The sequence below is a fragment of the Chionomys nivalis genome, chromosome 18 (assembly GCF_950005125.1).
Source record: "Chionomys nivalis chromosome 18, mChiNiv1.1, whole genome shotgun sequence".
NCBI classification, from domain to species: domain Eukaryota; kingdom Metazoa; phylum Chordata; class Mammalia; order Rodentia; family Cricetidae; genus Chionomys; species Chionomys nivalis.
In genome coordinates this window covers 14,998,870-15,022,030 of record NC_080103.1, presented here as the reverse complement: position 1 = coordinate 15,022,030, position 23,161 = coordinate 14,998,870, and the positions used below count along the sequence as shown (strand labels likewise).

The 23,161-nt window shown below is 38.9% G+C and overlaps 1 protein-coding gene across 3 annotated transcripts in view; it reads left to right on the top strand.

Moving 5' to 3' along the window:
- Positions 1–23,161, top strand: part of Man1a2 (mannosidase alpha class 1A member 2) — a 139,706-nt gene that overhangs the window by 7,351 nt on the left and 109,194 nt on the right. For all 3 annotated transcript variants that reach the window (XM_057793129.1, XM_057793128.1, XM_057793130.1), the window contains exon 2: positions 20,651–20,906. In XM_057793129.1, the coding sequence (XP_057649112.1) occupies positions 20,651–20,906 (256 nt within the window). The remainder of the gene's footprint in view (positions 1–20,650; positions 20,907–23,161) is intronic.

The following is a 23,161-nucleotide window of genomic DNA, read 5'->3' as shown; positions in this document are numbered from 1 at the left end:
CAGTCTCAAATATCCTGGAGGGAGATGGTGACTCACACTTTTAATCCCAGCACCAGGGAGGTGGAGACAGGAAGTGATATAGCTGGGTGGAAAGCTGAACATAGGCAGGAGACAGGAACTCAGATGCAGTTTGAGGATTTGTGGAGACAGGATTGGCTCTTCAGTCTGAGGATTCGGTAGAGGTAAAAGGTCTCTCTAGTGGCTGGCTGCATTGCTTCTCTGATCTCTCAGCTTTCACCCCCTGATATCTGATTCTGGTTTTTTATTTAAGACCAATTAGAATTTGTGCTACACCACTCCTAAAGTTAGTAATGAGAACATAGCAAAGAAAGATAGGGCCAAAGTAAGACTGAAATCAGACAGGACATATGCCAAATCCTGTAGTTATATGTCTGCCATCCAGTGTTCATAGGGGTTTTTTAGGAGTTCCAACAGCCTTGGGTAGTCATTCCCTCCCAGTTCTGTTGTCTACAATACAGCACGCCTAACCTCTCTCTTAGACTGCCCCATTCCTTCCCTGCAGCATTTTTGGTTCTAGCATCTCCAACTTTCTGTGGTCTCTATTGCAACTTAGATTTCACCGTTATAACTTTATGCAGGGGTCTCTTTAGGGGCCCCCTTACAGGGAATCTGACATTGTAGTTCCTGTCTTACGTGGTTTTCTGGAACCTTGATACAATCCTCCATCACTCTATAATTCTGTGAAACTAACACTTTACGTATAACTCAGCCAAGTTTTGCTACCAGCTCACAATGTAGTCTGGTGCCCTGTTCCACATGACCTCCGTGTGCATTGGCAGTTGGGAAGACACTTCTCTCGGCAGTTGTTTTCCAGCAAGAAACTCCTTCAGCAACATTCTGAGTGCAATCTCTTTTCATCTTACAAACTAAGTCGTCAATGGGTGTGGTCTTGTCCTAAAAGGGTGTACATATGCCATGGTACATGTGTGGAGCTTAGAGAACAAATTAGTTTTTTTTATACCATGCTGGTTCCAAAAATTGAACTCAGGTTATAAGGCTTGGCAGCAAGTGTTTTTGCCCAGTGACCCATTTCTTTGGCACCAAAGGAATCATTTTTGTTTTCCTAGAACAAAATGATTTCTCTTTAATTGCCTTAATCTTTCAATCTCCCCCCTTAAAGAAAAATGTTTTTTTAGATTATTTAATTATATGTGTATATGTTTGTGTACATAAGTGCAAGTACCCAAGAAAGCCAGAAGAAGGTATTGGGTCCCTTGGGTCTGGAGTTACAGATAGCTGCAAGCCTTCTGATATGGGTGCTAAGAGTTAAACTCTGTAAAGGTCCTCTCAACTGCCGAGCTTTAATTTACTAATAACTGAAATTCTTTGCTTATGTCTGCCATGTCTACAACTTAAGCTTATCATGTTTCTTTCCTTGCTAAGCTGAATATTTTCCCTTTTTTTTTTCTCTCTCTCATTATTAATCTGGGCAGGAGGAGTGAGTAATAACCGTGCCACAGGCTCAGTGCTCTGCTGTAGTGAAATTTCCTCTGCTAAACACATTAGTTCATTACTTTTGAATTCAGCTCTGCTCAAGTTGTCTAGACACAGGCAGAACACAGCCATATTCTTTGCCAGAATGTAGTTTGAATGCCTTCTAGTCCAGTTTCCAGCCGAGTATTTCTGTCTGAGGCCTTGTGAACTGTGACTTCACTGTCTGCATTTTTATTGGCTCTTTGGTTCTCTGTGCTCCCACCATAATGACCTGTTAAGTTCCATAGGGTATCAACTTAAACTCTTGCCACTTTGGACTCCTGTTGCCCAAATACATAGCAAAAAGTTATATGCACATATATATTAGGTATAGACATAAAGTCTGTATTTATAGAAAATCAGATTTAAAATTATTTAAAAACTGTTCTTTGGTTTTCATATAACCTTAGCATTTATTAAGCACAAAAACAAGTTTGTATACTAATGATATTTATGTGTTTATTTTTACATAAAGAATTAAATTTATGGCCACTTTAAAAAAAGGAACCTTAACTGAATATTTGATATTGCAGTAGATAGAACATCTTCATATTTTAGAGTTGATTAGTATTTTAATTTTATAATCATCAGTGTTGAGAATGCTGCTTCACATAAATTAGTGTGAAATAGCAAATGTACAAGAATATCTTTGTATATTTTCCATGCACTTATTTCTTTGTTTATTTAGTATGTGCATCTGAGCATGCACATGCCTCAGGGCTCATGTGGAAGCCATGTGGATGTCAGGACAGCTGTGGGAGTTGGTTTTCTCTCACCACCATGTGGAGGATTGAACTCAGGTCATCAGGCTTGATGACAGGCGCATTTATCCAACTGGCCCACAGAGAGCACGTTTAAAATCTTTACAGAAATGGCTGGAAATTGTGCCGTAATCCCAAGCCAAAATTCAGTTAGTGATTTTTAAAATAAAACTCGTCAACACCTGGAATAGCATCTCTAAAAATCAAACTTTTTTTTCCCTTTGTTTTTTTGGGACAGGGTTTCTCTGTATAACATCCCTGGCTATCCTGGAACTTACTTTGTAGACCAGGCTGGTCTTGAACTCACCTGCCTCTGCCTCCCAAATGCTGGGATTAAAGCGTGCGCCATCACTGTCCAACAAAATCAAACATTTGAGCATTTTATACAAAGATAAACTAATATATACTGATTAAAATATTAGAAGACTTTGTTTTTCATAATTGAATTATTTTCCTGTTTAAGTAAAAATATATGTACCAGAAGAACATTGCCGCTCATAACATACAGTGCTCTTGAAGATGAGTTTCAGCAAGAGTTTATTGCATTGGATGGGGTATGGCCATGGATGGGGTATAGTGTTTGTGTTGTGTGTTCAGAGTCACAGTTGCAGTGAAATCATGTGATGCAATTTAGTGAGCATTGCTAGAAACTCCCCAGATTCAGTACGTTTGTTGTTGAATGTGTCTTTGGTTATTGCATATTTATTGTTGCCATATTTTCATAACCCCTACATTCAGTTACGTGTTTCCGTCTGTGGTTGTGACCCACGTTTTAAGAAGCTGAGTTACACTCACAGATCCAAAGTCTTGCAAATTTATTCTGTAAACTAGTTCTAAAGGACTATAAACTATGTAGACAGGCTGTCACAGCAGTGGCAGACCTACTTCTTGCTTCCAGCTGTCTGTGTTAGTTACTTCTTGTGTGCTGTGACCAGGAAGCAGGGTAGAGTGTTTATTTTGGCTTTTAGCTTAGAGTGCAGTGGTAGGGAAGGCAAGATGGGAGGAGTTTGGCTCATGGTCCTGACCAAGATGTGGAAGTAGGGAATGTCAGTGTTCATCTGGAGTTTTCCTTTCTCCATTGTTGTTTAATTCCTGACCCCAGCCAGTGGAATGGTACTCTCCATCTTCAGGGTGGGTTACTCCTTCTAGCTGACCCTCTTCGGAAATCATACAGACACACTCAATGGAGTGCCTTATTAACACCCTCAGTGTTTCTTATTCCAACCAAGTTCATAATTAAAATAAACCATTATAGTACGAGAGTTAGAGGCTGTAAATATCAGTATTGCAATTTTAATTTTCTTTCCATTTTTACTCACTTGATCCCTCTTCTTTGTCTTTGGACCCCTAACATGTTTGTTTGTTTGTTTGTTTGTTTATTTATTTATTTATTTATTTATTTATTTATTTATTTATTTTTTGGTTTTTCGAGACAGGGTTTCTCTGTGGTTTTGGAGCCTGTCCTGGAACTAGCTCTTGTAGACCAGGCTGGACTTGAACTCACAGAGATTCGCCTGCCTCTGCCTCCCGAGTGCTGGGATTAAAGGCGTGCGCCACCAACGCCACAAGGTCTTGCTATGTAGCTCAGACTTTCCTGTCTCAGTCTCCCAGAGTGTCAGAATAACAGTTATTTATACATAAAGCGTTTTGGTCCTTTTGCAGGTTTGCTGTTTTGTCTTCTAGTAAGTCTGTTGGATGTTCCATGACCTTTGTAATGTATCCCCCACTTAGCTCTTAGTTGTTTGTCTTGCTTCTCTTTACTTAGATGTGAATTATATATAGTCTGTGTATACTTTATACTTCTGAACAACATACTAGAGTAGGTGTCTTTATTATTATTGTTCTTTGGCTAAGAATATTGACTGAATACCCTTTTCAGCTCTGTAACTGGAGAGCAGTAGTCTGTCTTCATAGACTTAGCTGTTCATGGCTGTAGGTTTTATGCAGTTCTCAGGTTAAGAATACAGTTGGCAGTATGGATAGACTCTGTGATTCCTTCTTCACTCAGTGTAGTTCTTCCTGGGTCCTCTGCACAGATCTTCCAGTAGTTGCTCTTGGATGGAATGACGGTGATTGGAAGATGATGTAAGAGATGTGAAGGGTTCTGTATAAATTATATATATATATATTGTGTGGGGGTTCTGACCAGTCTCAGGCAGACTATTGGCCCTTCACTGAGATTCGGAGCACTTGCTAGGAAGGTAGATTGAGTATTAAGGAAGTCCTGGTTGTTTTAAATCCACATATGGTTATAGATTAGTGAAGAGTTCTTCTGGATACTGATGCCAACTTTTTGGTGGCTGGTTTGTTGTTTTTGTTTTATGATGATCTTAGTTTTTCATTTTTTCTCTGCTTTAAATCATTTCTAGTTTTTTTTTTTTTTTTTTTTTTTTCTCCACAAGTGTAGTCTGGGAGATGCTGTACTGTAAGCAATTCACTCGCAGGGAAACATTTTATATATGCTTATTTAAAGCCTAATTTTGATCTGAAACAAAAAAGCCTGTAACTTTGCTTTATTTGTTTAGCATTTTGAAACCACAGAATGTTTTAATTCTTGTATTGGATATTATAAGAGATGACTATTAAATACCATAATAAGTAGACAGTATTTATTGGTGGACAGCATTTATTATTATTGTTGTTGTTATAACATATAGCCAGCCGGCCAGTGATGGTGCACACCTTTAATCCCAGCACTCAGGAGGCAGAGGCAGGTGAATCTCTGAGTTCCGGGCCAGCCTGGATACAGGATAGCCAAAGCTACAGAAACCCTGTCTTAAAAAACCAAAAGACAAACAAACAAACAAAACATATAAATGTTTTAAGGAAATAAAGTTTGCTTAAACTCTAGTTTATTTCCTCCAAAAGCTAGCTTTTTACAAAATTTACTTTGGCTTTCTTAAAAAGAGTTCTAGGGCTAGGAAATGTTTGTTTTTTTTTTTTCTTACTGTTTCTTCTTTTGGACTTCCTTATTAAAATATCAAATTCATGATCTCTGCATATTCTTTCCAAAATATTGACATTGATTTAGTTAGTGTAGATTAAGGTTGTCTTTTTAAAAATCTAATTACAGAGACTTTAACATTGTTACCGATTCTTTATTAGCAAAGGAAATGGAGTTTACCTCTGTGTCCATGCCCAGGTAGCTTTTCTGGTCAGACAGGTAGAATAGCTATAATCCAGGAGGACAGTCTGTGTAACAGCCATTTCAGTCAGCACTGGACTACTGTGGATCTGTACAGGATAGAAATCTTTAACATCACATTGAAGCTAAAAAATGCCATCACTTGACGAATGCAGAGCTGAACAAGAGGTAAGGGGAGGAGACTGCGGAAGGGCAGGTCTGGGAAGGACTGGGAACCTGTGGTAGGGTTTAGCACAAGCAGGCTTTAACTGCTCCTTTAAACATTGGAAAGTGTGGCCCCCAACTCGAAAAGGTTTTAGTTAGCAGAAAGGAATGATCATCGTACATTATCTGTTTATAAGCAAAATATTATTTTCTACCATGACTATTGTAATCTGTGCTTTTAAAATACTTTTTTTTTGGCGGGGGGGGGGGGGGGGGCGGTTGAGACAGGGTTTCGCTGTAGTTTTAGAGCCTGTTCTGGAACTAGCTCTTGTAGACCAGGCTGACCTCGAACTTACAGAGATCCCCTGCCTCTGCCTCCCGAGTGCTGATTTTAAAATACTTTGAGATTTTTTTTTAAATACTTTTTTCTAATGATGACTTTTAAAAAAAGTTCTCGAGAGTTCTTGTTACTACTATGTCCTTTATTAATAGCTTGACTTACTCCTTTAGCTCTTCTGCTATTAGACTGTCTTTAAAACTTTCTTCGTCTTTATTATTATGGTATATTCAAAGGATTGTATAATCATTACTTCCTGATCTGTCTTTCTGAATAGTCCTTAAGGACAGACAACTATATTTTTCTTTCTTTTTCCAATACAGAAAGGCCTGCTGTTAAAAAAACGACAAAAACATTAGAAATAATTTATATTTGCCCAATCTAGAACAAACTTATCCCTAAATTGTATCTAATAATACTCAATGCCCCTGCGTTGAATTTCCATTTTTTTTTAGGAAAAAATAAAAGAAATAGAACCATGTGCTGAGTGTTTTCATGTGTTTAATGCTCTCTAGTTTTCTCATCAGATCTGTAAGTGGTTTTTTAGTAATCTCATTTTGATACTCTAACATTGAAATCATGCCCAAATTCTGAACGTTTCTCCCAGAAGCTATGTATCTACCCAACATCATCCATTTATTTATTTATTTATTATTTATTTATTAGTTTATTATGTATTCAGTGTTCTGCCTGCATGTATATCCCTGCAGGCCAGAAGAGGGCACCAGATCAGATGGTTGTGAGCCACCATGTGGTTGCTGGGAATTGAACTCAGGACCTCTGGAAGAACAGCCAGTGCTCTTAACCTTTGAGCCATCTCTCCAGCCCATCCATTGATTTCCTCTTGATTGAAAATGACAAAAATACACAAACTGAGTCTATATATTTCTTTTTGACAATGAAAATGATTTGGTTACTTTTCATTTTTCTCTTTGGGCAAATTCTGCCAGAAATGTTTATTTGCTGTTGAGTTTTTTGTTGAAACTTTCTTTTGTTAGAATATTGTTAGAAATACAATTTATGGTGGAGATCGTTTATTCAGATTGTGTTTGAAGCCTTCTTCAAAGGACATTCTTTGTAATACTTGTCTTACTCATATGGTCCAGAGGAAGACATCATTGTATGTTTAAAGTAATATTGGACTCAAAGATAAAGGAGGCTCTAGTTTTGGCCTGGCCTTTAGTATTGAAGTCTATTAAGGTAAGCTATTTATTTCTTTCTTTATTTTTTTGCCTAGATGTCCGTATTAATGAAATGAAGGAATTGACTGAATCATGTTTTGCTCATGAACATTATCTAAAAGTAACTTGTGCAACAGGAAACTGACAAGTGTGTGGGTACACAGCACAAAGACTGAAGATATAATATATTCTATTTAATAGAAATTGCTGTCATTTTTATATATAATATTACAAATTTTAAAATTTTTGTTTTTTGTTTTTGAAATAGGGTTTCAGGGTTTCTTTTTGTAACCTTGGCTATCTTGGAACTACTTCTGTAGACCAGATTGGTCTTGAACTCACAGAGAGCCGCCTGCCACTGCCTCCCCAGTGCTGGGATTAAAGCCACGCACCGCTACCACCTGGCTATAGCATAATTTTTTAAAAGTGACTAAAATTTATTTATAATATTGTTATACAGTACATGCAAATTTAATAAATAGTGGCTAAGGAGATGGCCCATTGGGTAAGAGTGGTTGGGGCATATGTGTGAGGACCAGAGTTTAGATCCCCAAGACCTATGTAAACACTGGGTGTAGCCATGAATCTTTCAGCACTCTAGGGAATGGAGACAGAACACTCACTGGGGCTTGCTGGCCAGCCAGCCTAGCCAAGAAATAAAATAAAATAAAGACCTCTAGGTTCAGGGCGAGATCCTGTTTCAAAGGTGAAGAGGAGTAGGGCAGGGCCCCGACATTGTCTTCTTGTTGCTACCATCATACACTCACACACACATTTATCTCACATAACACACGTGCTACCGTCATACACTCACACATTTATGTCACATAACACACGTGCTACCATCATACACTCACACACACATTTATCTCACATAACACATGTGCTACCATCATACACTCATACACATTTATCTCACATAACACACGTGCTACCACACACATTTATCTCACATATACACACGTAAGTAAAACACTGAAACAAGTGAAATGACTTTTGTATATTATTCTTTCTCATTAGTGTAAAACTAATTTATTGAATGTATGTGACATTTTGAAGGAAGAGTTCAGTATATTTGCAAAAATGTTTCTAATTGCCATTTTTTGGAGTTGGGTACAGTCACACTGATTTACTATCTAAGCTGTGAGAATAGATTTTGGGAAAAGCAGAGTCGTTGAGTAACTGAGCCCTTTAAGGGTTGTCACTGCTAATGAGGCACAAATTACCTTTGGCTTAAGATATCATTTTCTAGCCTTAATATTGAGAGATGTTCCTGAAAAGATCTGCTCTCATTTGTTCTGCAAATCTTACAAGTTAGGCACATTTTTTTTTAAGGGAATAGGGTAATCTGGAAACAATATGGATTATTGTTTTGCCTTTTATATTTTGACATTTACATATTTATTAAATCCTCCTTTATTTTTCTAACTCTCTTGGTTTCTCCTTTATTCAGCAAGTATTTTAAGTTTTTATTATGTACCAAGTAATATGCTACATATTGGGAATTATTGTAGAATAATTTTTAATTTTTGACAGTGGATACTACTGAAATCCAAATTTTAGATTCAAATCTTACTGTCATTCTTACTGCATTCGCCTCTGAGAGGTTCTGCTTTGACATTTGGAGCACTAGTATTTGTGTTTAGGTTAGTCATTGCTTTTGCTTTTTATTTTGTTTTCTCTGATGTATTTTGTGTCATTAACTTGTGTATTTTGATTATGGACTGGGTTATTTGGAAATAAGTGGCAGATATGCCTAAAGTTTCCTCTTTCTTTCTTTCTTTCTTTCTTTCTTTCTTTCTTTCTTTCTTTCTTTCTTTCTTTCTTTCTTTCTTTCTTTCTTTCTTTGTAATGGATCCTAACATTTGAAAAAAAATGGGCCAAGCAGAGACATAAATATTTGTACTTTAAACCGTTTGTAACTTACGTATAGACGTAGGTATTGTAGCCTTATCTATGCACTTACTTTTTGAATGTGCATGCACTTTCCCAGTGGTAAGGCGAGCATGATGAAGAGGAGTTTGTGTTTGGTGTGTGTCTGCTAATGTGTCTATTCCAAATGTGAGGCGTTTTTCTATTATTTTCTGATGCTACAATCCTTTTCATGACCTGGATTTTTTCCTCTGGTTATAAAGCTGGTGGCGGTACAGCAGGGTGCGGTAACCTCCAGTTACCGCTGGCGCTCTTGCAAACTCACTGAAAATGTAAATTGATCGAAACTTCAGAAGAACATTTAGCTATCCTGACAGATTTACGTGTGTATTTCTTGTTTCTGCAAGTCTAGAAAATTATCTTAGGGAAAACCTTGCAATACTATACAAAGAAGGTTGAAGAATGTTCCTTGAAGCTGTAACATGACAGGATTAATGATCCAAATGTTTGTCAATGAGTATTAGTTAATAAATTCTAATGACTTCGTGTATGCAAGGTCTTATACTTTTACAGCTTCTATAGATCTTCCTAGTTACAACCAATGAAATCACAGTTTTCATAGTTTTAGTGCATTTAGTATCTCAAGTCCCCCCTCCCACATATCAGTCTTGTTTTTGATGAAGTTAAGAGCATACGTAACATTAACAGTGAATGCCAGGCATGCATGGAGTTCTTCGCATTTTCTTATTTCAGCTGAAGATTTATCTTTGAAGTCAGATTTTGGCCTGACACTGTCATTTTAAGTACTTATATGTTCATAACATGTTTCACACATTTTCAGCATTATTATGATTTGAATATATTGGCATTTTGGGGCTCTGTTTCAATTATATTATCCACTTAGATACTCTGTTGTGTAGTTAGCTCAGAAGTTATATGCTTCTCAGTTGATAGATTTTTAGAAAAGATTCATTCTGTAGAAGCATTTGGCGTGTATTACTAGGTGCCTCTATTTTTCTTCAAGATTAAAATGTGTAATTACTGGGTTGCAGTGTTGTTTCAGTAACCTATGACATTCAGAGCTCTGGGTTGACACTTCAACTTGTGTGTTTATAAACCCTGGTACTACTCCACTAAAGATCAGTTTTACTTTGTGTTTCCTTGATTATTTATAAAGTGAGAATATTTGTGAACACATTTCTTGGTTGTTTAGGTTTTGTATTCTCTGAGACTTTCTCTCTCCTGTTTTGTGTTTGAAAACTTCTGGGTCAAAGGACCCTTTAGCTTCAGCCTCCCGAATATTCCTGGGGTGACATATGTGTGCTACTACACCCAGCTATGTTGATTTCCTCTTTGGGGTTTTGGCCTTTTTCTTTCACATCTGTAGAAATTACACTTAGTGGGAGTCCTTCCTATAGATTTATGATACTACTCATACTGTATGAAAAATTTCACAGACTTGTAGATTTCTTTATGAGTTTTGTTTTCTTAGACCTATTATATATTACCACTGGGATAATGTAGTTTAGATGAGGGTTGATTAGATCAAGTGTGTTCTTCAAAACTTCTCACATTAATAATTTCAAGATCTTACGTACTTTGATTCAGATAAAATTCACCTAACACGAAACTAACCATTTTAAAGTGATGATTTACTTAATGGCATTTGTAGATGAAATATTATTCAACTACCTACCATCCCTAATTTGAAAACAGTTTCAACACATCAAAAAGAAACACTATTTCCTGTGAAGATAGACTTTCTAGTTTTTGTAGCCATCTGTCAGAATTTTGATAAGAGATTACTGTAAATCTGAGGGTACTATTACTGTCCTAACAGTGTTAAGCCTTGCAGTTTATGATACCTCTCTGTTACTTAGGTCTCCCATACTTTGTTTCTTTCTTTCTGCTTTGTTTGTTGTTTTCAGTCTGCTTTCTGCTCTTTAATGTCATTGCAGGTATTTTTCATTTTCTCTTTAGATGTTATTAGAACTATGATTGCATTCTTGGAGGGACATGGTAGTGCATGTCTTTAGTCCCAGCACTCAGGAGCAGAGACAGGTGGATCTCTGTGAGCTTAAGGTTAGCCTGGTGTACGTGAGTTCTAGGACAGCCTGAGCAACATGGAGAGACTCTGTCAAGCAAATATGTGGTCTCCAGTTTTATTTATTTACTGCTTTTATTTGATTCTGGAGTTAAGGTAATAATGGTCTCATAGAATGAATTAAGTTTTTTTTTTTCAGTTTTCCAAAAGCTTCGGTGGAGCTGATATTAATTTACACTAAGTCCTTGGTAGAATTCTCAAGTGAAGTCTTCTTCACTGAGGGGTGTGTGTGTGTGTGTGTGGTGTGTTTGTGTGTTATTTATAAGATTGCTGTTGTGCCTTCTTACTTCTGGATATTAGAAATTTGTTACAATTTCAATACCTTTTATTCAGTAACCAATAAGAGAAGTGGAAGGAAAATCAGTAGGGACATAAAATCAACTTGACATTTATAAAACACTAACCAACAACAGCAAAATATACATTATGTTAAGACCATTTTCTTGGCCATAATAAAAGGATTCGGGTCGTATGAAGTATATGCTTAGCTTCAGTGAAATTAAAACACATTGCTAAGGTAAAGATAGTGGATAATCTCCAAATGTCTGGAAATGGACACCTCTCTGAATCATGAGTTACAGAGGATATAAAACGTACAGTTGGATGAGCAGTAGGTTTACAGTGGACTGTACGCTTGAGCTGTGAGGTGTTTGCTCTGAATGAAACCATCTTTACTCACATTCTAGACTGCATTGTCTGATACTGCTGTAGCTGCTTCCACTTACAGTTTTTTGTTTGTTCGTTCATTTGTTTTGTTTTAATGAAGAAACCATCCTGACATGTATTTGCTTGCTTTTGAGGGAGGGTCTTAGCATACAGCTTAGGCTGACCTAGAGTTCACTGTGTAGCCCAGACTGGCCTCAAACACACAGTCTTCTTGCCTCTGCTTCTTAGGTGCTGAGGCTGTAGGCATACATCATCATGCCTGGTTATTGAAGTATACTTTAAAAAATATAAAGTGTACCCATTTAAATTTGTTACGTAGCTTTATGATCACTGACAGAATGCCCTGACTTAATCTAGAGGAGGAGGGGTTTTTTACAGCTACAGAAGTGTCAGTCCACTGTGTGGAGGACATGGTGAGGCAGAGCCTTCTATATCATGGTGATGAGGCAGGAAGGGAGCAGGGAAAAGGTACCCACAAGAGCCTGTTCCACTGACCTACTTTCTGCAGTTAGGGATTACTACCTAAAAACTCCAGAAACTCCCAAAATAGTGCCACTAGCTGAGGACCTGTGTTTTATTATGTAAGATTGAATGCTTGTCTGTGGGGAGTCATTTTATATTAAGGCAGTAATATTCATGTAGAGTTAGGTGGGAGCTTGAACTGCCTCTTTAGGACAGATGATTTTCAAATCCAGTTATCCACCCTTAGGTAGCTGAATATCTGTGCTTTGTTGACATTTGACTTAGCATGTTTAAAGTCATACTACTCATCTTTCTCACCCTTTCCTTATCTGTTTCCTTCTTGTGTATATGTGCGTGTTTTTTATGAATGTGAGTTTTTTATAACACATGTGTTTGTGTGTGCATGTGGAGGCCAGAAGGTGATGTCTTCTGTTGCCCACCACACTTACCTGTCATTTATTTATTTGTTTGTTTGTTTGTTTGTCTGTCTGTCTGTCTATCTGTTTATTTTGAGACAGAATCTTTCACTGAACCTGGAACTGACTTATTTGGGAAGACTTGCTGGCCAGGAAGCTCCAGGGTTCCTTCTGTCTCCACTCTCCTAGAATTGGCATTAGAGGCAGGCACAGAGATTTGCCAAGAATACAGCATGCACCATGGCATCTAAGTTTCTGTGTGAGTTGGGATCTGAACTCAAGTCTTCATTACTTGGATGGCAACACCTCACGGACTGAGCCATCTTTCCATCATTCCCTTTCCTTCTTTATTCTTTGCATTAATTAATGATAGGCCTTTTTTACAAGTCAGTATAGAAAATATTTTTAACTCCCTTTCCTTTCTATATTCACCCAAATTTATTGATTCTGCCTTTTTAAGATTGAAAAAAATTCTGTGTGTGGGTGTGAGCCTGTGTGTGTGAAGAGAGCTAGAGTTACAGATAGCACTGAGGGTGCTGGGATCTGAACTTGGGTTTTTTGGAAGAGAATCAAGTTCTCTTAACCGCTGAGCCATCTCTTCAGCCTCTTGGTTCTGCCCTTCTAAAAATCTCTAATATTTTGACCTTTATCTTCTTATCTAATTTTGTGTGTGTGTGTGTGTGTGTGTGTGTATGTGTGTGTTTTCCCAGAGTCCATTTAGTACTCCTTACCTTTGGGAAATACTGTCTGGTTGTTATGGAATTCAGTGACTGATAACTATTCATTTGACCTAAAGTTACTAATGAGATGAAATCTACTAGGCTCAAGTTAGACTGATCATTTAGTGCTCACGATATAAGCAGAAAAGAATTAACAGTCAAACTGTTGATCTGTACCTAAAGAAAGACTGGGCTTGTGCTGACGGTCACAGGCCGCACCATTATGTGGCAGTGCTTTGGAGCCTGCGGAGCCTGGTGACAGATTGGTTTTGGCATTGGTGCTTGAGGCTCAGTAGATTTCTCAGTGCTTGGCTTTGAATCTCTCTTGAGCCTTTTTCATGTGACTGATGCATTACTTGCATTGATACAGAATTAGGCTTCTCTGTTAACATGTCTGAAGGGGAGAGTTCACTTTTAGGGAATGGGGAGTTCCAGTTTTACAGTTTGTACTGATTCTTAACATAATCAGTATACTAGAAAGTGCATGATGTGGCCTACTATAATAGTATACAGAAAGTTCTTTGTTGTTTATGTGAGGGTGCTATTCTGTGTAGCTAGAGTACATTCATTTGCTACTGAGAATCATCTTAGACTGAATTGTGAATAACTCCCTTATAATAGTTGGCACCATATTATCTCGTGGCCACCTCCAAGTTTGAGCGGTCTTCTGTCATGGCCTTGAAGGCCATTTCTTTTTAGAAGTTCTTAATTTTCTTTAGTCACGTTTCACTAAGTAGTACAGAATCTCGGTTGTGTTGTTTCACTGTTTTCTTTACCAGCTGCTGACTGTCCTATAGTCGTTTAATAAAACTATGCTTGGTCTATATTGTACATCAGTAGCAATTTACCTGACTTCATCAGTTATTTTTTAATTTGTCTCCTACTTTCTATGAAATTTCCCTTTAATATTATTAAAATAGGATGGTTGAGAGGACTGTTTAAGCTATTTGTAAATTTTTGGATAGGCTGTCAATCTTAGCAAGGAAACAATAGACATGACCAAGCTCACCGTTGTAAACATGGTATTGCCATAGAAGAGGCCGAAAGTAAAAGTTGGGAGACTTAGAGTCTAGACAGGTGGGGCCGCAGGGTGGGGAGGAGAGTGTGTGCTGAGCACTGCTGCCCTCTCCCTTCCTTGCCGCACTATTACTGCAATGGCTTGTCAGTTCCTCTGGGCTTCTGCCTGTGATGGAGACTGTTTATAAGTCCTTTCCGTCTGTTTTATTCTTTCTTTCGTTACTTGTTTAGTTTTGCTGCCAATGCATTTCTACTGGAGTCAAGTAGAAACTGATAGCATCCTGTATTTTTGGTTTTTCGAGACAGGGTTTTTCTGTAGCTTTGAAGTCTGCCCTGGAACTAGCTCTTGTAGACCAGGCTGAGCTCGAACACCCAGAGATCTGCCTGCTTCTGCCTCCCCAGTGCTGGGATTAAAGGTGTGCACCACCACCGCCTGGCTGTGAGCATCTTGTTTACTCTCTTTGAAGGGAATTGCTTTTGTAGTTTAGGAATTGGGTGATAAGAACATTTAACTTTGGAAAGTATTTTATTTGGTTGTTTTCTCTTTTTTTTTCCTTTGCCATGAGATATAGTCATCAGAAATGGATATTGACTTTTATTATCTTTTTTGCTTCTAATGAAGATTTTATTATTTTTCTTTATTAGTAGACAAATTTTATTGGTAAAATTTTCTAAAGCTTTTAATATTTTGGAGAGAAATCCAATTATGTATTATCTTTTCTAGTGCTTTTTTTCTAAAACACTAAAATTCAAGGAGTTCAAGTTTTATTTTTAAAATTAATTATTAAAATTCATTGTAAATTGTTGGTTCACACATGTTGCTTTCAAATGTACTTCACTTGTGGCTAAACAATTAAGTCTAGCATTTAGCTAATAAAGTAAAATGTTAGGAGCCTTTACACGACACTATTATTAACAGCTAGATGTTCTGTTACTACCACATGAGTTTTAACTTGGGTTTGAGGGTGAATTTGGCAAGTTGCTTACTTTAAAGACAATTGTTATTATAGCTCTTTTGGCTGTATCTCAGCACTTCGGGTAGGACTTGAAACTTGCTTGCCTTTGAATCTTTTTTGAGCCTCTGTTACCTGCCTGTTGAGCTAAGCTTTCCATGATAGATCTGAACAAACCCCCAAACTCTGGACTTGCTAGCTTTTTATCTTATTAGGAAAGATATTTAATCACACCATCACATATGATGGTGTTATGAAAGAAAGGATTATGATGCTGCAAGACTGTCTTAGAGAAACTTCCTCTAAGTAATTCCAGGAATTACTTGAAAAAATTATAATTGACCTGTGGCTTAAAGGTAGAGAAAGAGTTTGAGCATGTTTTAAATAGAGGAGATAACATGCATAGTCTGTGGAAAGAGGTGTTTTGGGTACTGCAGGGAGAGTGGCTGTGCATAAAGGATGCACGTGCCAGAGGAAGCTGCAGAGATGGAGAGAGGTGCATGTGTAAGTGCCCACAGTAGGGTTCCTCAGTATAAGGAGGGAGTAAATAAATGAAGTCTTCTAATGACACAGTTTATATGATGTCAGAAAGCTTTTTGTTCTGCCCTGTAGCTGGAGAAGGGCTTTCAGTGGAACTACAGTGGATGGATGAAGGCTATTGGGAGGCTGTTACAGCTACAGTGGTTGCTTGGATCACACGTAGAAATTCTGGAGAAGCCGGGCAGCGGTGGCACACACCTTTAATCCCAGCACTCGGGAGGTAGAGACAGGTGGATCTCTGTGAGTTCGAGCCCAGCCTGGTCTACAAGAGCTAGTTCCAGGACAGGGACCAAAGCTACAGAGAAGCCTTGTCTCGAAAAAGCAAAACCAAAACCAAAAAAGAAACACTGGAGAAAACAGTGTTCAGAAATATTTAGGGGGCAAAATGAGAGCAATTTCTGTTGAGTTTCAATTAGATGACGAGAGAAGTTGATATTTACTAGAATAAAGAATGTAGGGATAAGCCCCACCCATTAGGGGGCGTGTTTGCCTCGGGCTAATGTTTACTGATGAATCTGCCGGGCGTGAGCCCAGAAGCCCCTTTTCTCTGCTTTCCTGTTCTCCGCGGGAACCTGTGGTCCTGTAAGTCTATTTCCCCATTAAAGCTGTATATATTTTTATAATCTGTCTGCATTCATTTACGTCGTTACAAAAGAAAGTGAGTTTTAGGGACAGAACCCACTATTCTAATTTGGATTGTTGGTGGAGACTTCGGTAAACAGTTACAAACACTATTTGGGGGCTTGGGTTAGAAATAAGAATTTTCCATTTTCCAAGTGAATAATGCTAATTTTATTTTTACATACTATCTTTGACTTTGTATCACATGTGTTTTATAAAAGTCAGTCACATTTTCTGAAAGACATTTTGACTTTTGTATATCTTGTAAAGCTGTCTTTTGGTCTATGAAAGAAAACTGTGATTCATGAATTTTATTCTCTTTCCTTGTGCCCTGTGGCTCAGGCCTTGAAGGAGTTTTACCTGGAGGCCTGCTCAGCTGCTGCTCTGGGAGAGACTGTGGGCTTTTGTTTGGGTTTTGGATTTTGATTTTTTGAGACAGGGTTTTTCCGTGTAGCCCTGCTGCAATTTTTTGAGACAGGATTTCTCCATGTAGCCGTGGCTATCCTGGAACTCACTCCTGTAGAGCAAGCTAGCCTCAAATTCAGTGGTCCACCTGCCCCTTGGTTAAAGGTGTGCACACCTTTCCTCTACCCCTATACCCAGCTGAGGTGCCAGTGGTTAGAGAGAAAACAAATGAGGCCACAGCGAAGTAGTTGAATTGGTGTAAGCTCTGGTGTGGTGTCCTGGCAGTTTGAAGTTGATGCTTCTAATTTGGGAGACTTCTGTGTCAAGCAGTTTTCAGGCCGTCTAGAAACAAACACAGGTGGTGTGCATATAGCGTGCCCTAATATCCACTTCTTCAGGGACCACTTGGACTAAGAACTACTGCTTCCAGGGATTTTTAGATACCACAGGAATTACGGAATTACAATCTTTAATGGTGACCTTAGAAATAGAAGGTTGGTGTAACTGAATGCTATTGTAGACACATAGACAAAGGCAGTATTGGCACTGGTCTAGAGAGGAGAGAGTTTCCCACCAGTTTTGCCTTTAAAGATGTAGGCCTTGTCTTATGGCTTGCTGCCTTCTACATTTTTGCAGATTTTCCCCCAAGTTGCTATTATTGTCCTGTTTAGGGAAGCTGAAAAGGTATAAGAATGCAGGTCCTGGTCCCAAAGGACAATGATCATATAGCCTGAGTTATCAATTAGCTGTGTCTCTGGCCGTGTGTGGGGAGTGGGTGGTAATGAGAAAGGCAGAACAGCTCAAAGAGAATGAAGGAACCCAATTTAGAACTTTCCTGGATTCTAGCCAAGGGTTCTCTCACCCATTCTTCTAGGAATCACGTGTGTTTGGCAGAGGCTTTCTGTCATATGAGAAAAGGAGGCTCAGAGAGGTGATATATGTTTAATGTCACCTACCTAGTGAAGATACCACATGCCTTATGGAGAGATATCCTAGTTTAGTGTATTTTGTATTGCTGAAAGGGCTATGGAGAATAAGGAGACTATGACTAAGTAATTTTTGGAAATACTGTGTTAGGCATTTCTGTCACAGAGCTCAGGCCCTGTGAAATGGTCATGTTTCGTTAAGAAGCTCTGAAAAGATAGGTGGGATATATTGTGGCCTGTATGTACCCTTGCCATCCACTTCGGGACTGACTGTAGATGGCAGTATATAATGCCTGTTTGCAGGGCTTCAGTGCTGGGGGAGGATGCTTTACAGTTGTGCCTTGAGCTTTTGCAAACATGGTGGGCTTTGAATGTTACTGAGCAGTTAGGTGAGGCAGCGCAGCTCTGGAAGCTGTTACTGTACTTAGTGATTGCATACTGTGCCCAACAGGTTTGGCCACCCATCCTTTACAAGCCAACTAAAAGCCAATTTAATAATGAAAAGCAGAAAAGGGGAATTTATTCAGTGTGGCCACATTACAAAGGTTGGACTTGAGGGGAGTTGTCACTGAATCTTTGTCCTCCTCTCAATCAGTTCTTTTAATTGGCTTATTGAGGACAGGTGGCTTGTTGGAGCATGGGCTGTTAGCCCCTAGCTTCCTCCCAGAGACTCTGCTACTTGTTATGAAGTCAGAAACTTCCCTTGAAAGAGCTAGCTCTCCAGTGTGGCTGTCCTTGGGGATCCTTGGGGAACAGTCCTAGGCCCTCCACTTTTCTGAACCAGTGTGTAGCCTATGCTTGCATAGAGTAAGTTGGGGAGACTTGGCTGAAAGTGACAGAGCACCCACCTGGCAGACCCTCCACAGGGTCTGAAAACTGGGGCACACAGTTGAGGGCTCCAGCAGATTCTCCCTTTCTCATCTCTTTTGCTCCATGCTGGCAGTTTGTCCTCATGCTGATTGTCTCACGGCATTATGTGTCACAGCTGTGTTTGAAGAGAATAAGTAGTTTGGTCAGTTTGGACTTTGTAGCTAAAACACTGTTTTCTCAGTTGGCTTTGTCCATGTCTTAATCCACAGAGAGAAATATTTTCTTGGTAGTTTCTTGTTTATTAAATTAGGGTTATGTGGTTACCCCTGGCTTTGGATAGGTGGGAAAGATTTGGTTGGCATAGATGGATTATGGTGTGTTCTATTGGGCAGGCACACTATTCTATTTTTGGTAAGCTAGCTTTGTATTTGTGTGCATGCGTGCGTGCGTGTGTCTGTGTGTCTGTTTTCTATTTAACCATCTATTGAAGGACATGTGGATTTTTCTAGTTTGTGCCTATTATGAGTAAAGCTAATATGAATGTTTATATAGACTCTTTTTCCAGTTTAAGAATTACGATAAAGTATATATAATTGATCACATTAGCCTTCTTGAAGTAAAATGGCATTAGGTACATTTGTATTGTTTCATAGCCACCAGGCTCCTTCATCTCTAGACCTCTTTTATCTTGGAAACAAACTCTGTGTCCATAAAACAATGACCCCTACTCCACTCCCTGGATAACACTGTTCTGCTTGCAGCTCCGTAGCTTCACTGTCCCTACACAGCTTACATGAGTGGAACAATATTTGCCTTTCTATGACAGGAGAGCATTGTAGGTTTTTGTGTGAACATGACCTTTCATTTCTGAGATAAATGTGCAAGAGTACACTTGTTGGAATCTGTTGACAGTTGCATGGTTAGGTTTTTGTTGTTGTTGTTGTTGTTTTTGCTTTTTATTTTATTTTATTTAAAGAAATCACCAAACTAGCTGGGCTGTGGTAGCACAGGCCTTTAATCCCAGCACAGGCCTTTAATCTTGGGAGGCAGGGGCAGGTGGGTCTCTGTGAGTTTGAGGCCAGCCTGGTCTACAAAGTGAGTTGTAGGACAGCCAGGGCTGTTATACAGAGAAACCTTGTCTTAGGGGAGTATATATCACCGAACTTTCCCTAGAGTGGCAGATCTGTTTTACATTCTGTCCAGCATTATTTAGGTCAGTTTCTACGGAGGTGACTCTGGCCATCATGGCTTGTTCCCTGTTTAAAGAGTAGTCATGCCAGTTTCTTTGGAAAGTAACGGCTCTAGCAAGTCTCCACCTCGACTGTGTTCATGTGCATGAAAACATCATGACTCTGAAGAGAAGATTGAGATCTCTCTCACAAAAGCAGAGCTGGGATGAAAATGCAGTTGTCGACAATGTGGCATTGCTAGTAAGAAAGTGAAATTATACTGCCACCCTGGAAAGGGTTTTCTTAAGAAAATGAAGCATGGTATCCCTCATGGGGCGGCGGTTATACTCTGGGCAGTCCCAACCCAGTGTATCCACTAAATCGAGTAGAAGGCTCAGTTGGGAATTATTGCGTTATTTAGTCTTGGCCATTTGCAAAGCAGTCTCAGCAGCATCTGCTGCACTAAATAAATGAAAGTTTCCTGTTTGTAATTTCCCGTCTCTTCCCTCGGTCCTGGGTTCATGCGTTTGTCCTCTCTGCTCTTTAAACCCACTGATGTCCTCTCTCCCCCTCCCACTGGTCCTCTCGGGCCTTCCTGCCCCCATCCTTGCTCTCATTCCGCGGATCCCTTCAAGTTACTGCTGTAGTTTTCTTTGCTCTCTCTCATGGAATTAGAACTTTCTTCTAGGCGTACAACATTTACTCAGCATCTAGAATACATTTTCCTTCTCATACCACCTTATATTTATCCTGCTCTTTGGGCAGATATGAGTTTCTGTCACTAGTGATTCTTATCTTTTAATGGGGGGGCATTAGAATTTAGAGGGAGAATTTTAAGGTTTAGTGTACTACTTTTTCTTCTCATTTTTTAAAATTTAAATTTATTTTTATTTATTTTTAACTCACAGGGAAGAAGAAGAGCGTCTGAGAAATAAGATCAGAGCTGATCATGAGAAGGCCCTGGAAGAAGCAAAAGAAAAATTAAGAAAGTCAAGAGAGGAAATCCATGCAGAAATTCAAACAGAGAAAAGTAAAGTAGCCCAAGCAATGAAGATAAAGGAGACCAGGGTACTGCCCCCTGTCCCTGTCCCACAGCGTGTAGGGGTCAGTGGTGGAGACCCAGAAGACACTGAGATAAGGAAGAAAAGAGAAAAAATTAAAGAGGTAATAAGCCGAGTGTGGTGATTTGGCGTGCTTGCAGATACATATCTGACTGAATATTATGTAGTGTTACACACTCATTGTGTTTGTTCTTCGGGGTAGTTGTAATTCACTGCCCAGGCTGATAACAGGGATTGGAGCGCTATCTTTTTCTAATTGATCATAATCTAAGAAATAAAAAAATTAATTCAAGTTTGTTTAAATGGTTCCTTTACCTTCACTGTGTTAGAGCTCTTTTGAAACACAGGCCTTTATAATGAGTAGAATGTAGAATCTGTGTATACGTTTTGTTTATTGAAAAGCAATTTAAAACATTCAGTTTGAAGAGGCTGTACCAGGTGCTGTGCAGATCCTGTCACAGACAAGACTGTAAACAATCGGTGCTGTAGGAGCCATGTTTGAGGGACTATGCTACCATTAGGACCATGCTCCTTCCAGAGATTCTTTATGGATTGAAGGATAGAAAAAGATTAATATCAAAATTCTTTAAATTTTTTAGCCTCAGAAGTCTTTCAAGTTCTAATTCTAGATTTACCAATTAAGAATTACTGATTAAGATAGTACCAGCTCTAGTGAATTTGAGTTAAACTGTATTAACTGGGACTCCTGATAATTGTAAGTATAGTTTACCGTTATACTGCTTGAGAAGAAACTTCAGCAGGTGTACCTCTAGAATAAATTTAATTTATACCGTCAAGTATCTCCCTTTATACAGTCAAGTATCTCTGTATATATTAAACTTGGTCTGGCAGTGTTTCTCACTGCTTTAACATGATATTCGACAGGAGCTACAGAAGAGAGGGAGGGAAGGAGGGAGGGAGGGAGGGTGGGTAGGTGGGTGTATTTTGGCTCACAGTTTGAGAGGACCTTTCTGTGTCAGGGATGGTGAGATGGCTAGTCAGTTGTATGTGCAGTCAGGAAGTGAGAGAGGTGAATCCTGAACTCAGCTGGCTTTCTCCCTCCCACACCCCTTCCCCGGTTTGAACCAAGTGGAAGGGATGGTGGTGCCACTCCCTTTTAGCTTTGGTCACTGGAAACACCCTCACAGACATAGCCAGAGTTGTTTCTTCAAGTGGTTCCTTATTCCTATCCTTTGAACAAGGGCATTAGGCATGGCTGATTCTAAGTCTGTAATATGCATTTGTCTCTGTCTCTTTTCTTTTGTTGCTTAGTTTTTCTTTGTTAAGCCAGAGTTCGCCATTTAGGATTAAATTATATTACATAAACCTTGAGATCATATAATGAGATAATCTCCTTACTCTTAATGACTATACTCATATGAATACAAAGGACTTGATTAGCCTACTTGATCCATATACCTTTCCAGTCACTGTGACTAGAGCAAGGATTGGCAAATTACAACCTGTGAGGTAAATTTCTTTCACTTGCCTCTTTTTGAGCAATCAATTTTAGTTAGAATATACACATGGCAATTTGGTTACATATTACCTAGGATTGCCTTGTACTTCTGCAACACCAAATCTTCTGGTCTCTGGCCTAAAGATAAGAGATTGTGTAAACAGGCTGAATCAGTTGGTGGTGGAAGCAAAGCCCCTTGACTGACAACCTGGTCATTATCACAGTGAAGACAGAAGAACTGTTTTCCAAAGTATTAGCAGTTTACAAAAGGAAAGAATGCCAAATAGCTACCTTTCTTCCCCCAAATAACTTTTTGATTACATCTAATTTTTTTGTTGTGTAGATTGTAATTAAATGTAGGTGATTGCTGCGATGAAACACCATGACCAAAAGGCAAGTTGGGGAGGGAAGGGTTTATTTGGCTTACACTTTCATATTGCTCTTCATCATTGAAGGAAGTCAGGACCAGAACTCAAACAGGGCAGTATCCTGGAGACAGGAGCTGATGCAGAGGCCATGGAGGATATGCTGCTAACTGACTTACTTCCCTAGCTTGCTCAGTCTGCTTTCTTATAGAACCCAGGACCTCCAGTCCAGGGATGCCATCATCTACCATGGATTGGGCCCTCATCTGTCAATTGCTAATTAATAAAATGCCCTACTGCTGGGAAATCATTTTCTCAATCGAGGTTCCCTCCTTTCGGATAACTCTGGCTTGTGTCAGGCTGACGTAAGAGTAGCCAGCACAGTAGGTTTCCGAAACAAGTGGTAATTGAATATGAATGATAACATGCTAATACAGGAAACATGGCAGCATGGATAAAGATAGAATAACCCAACTCTAAACTGTATGAAGTAAAATAGTTCATGGATAGCTTCAAATTGTGTATTACAATTTT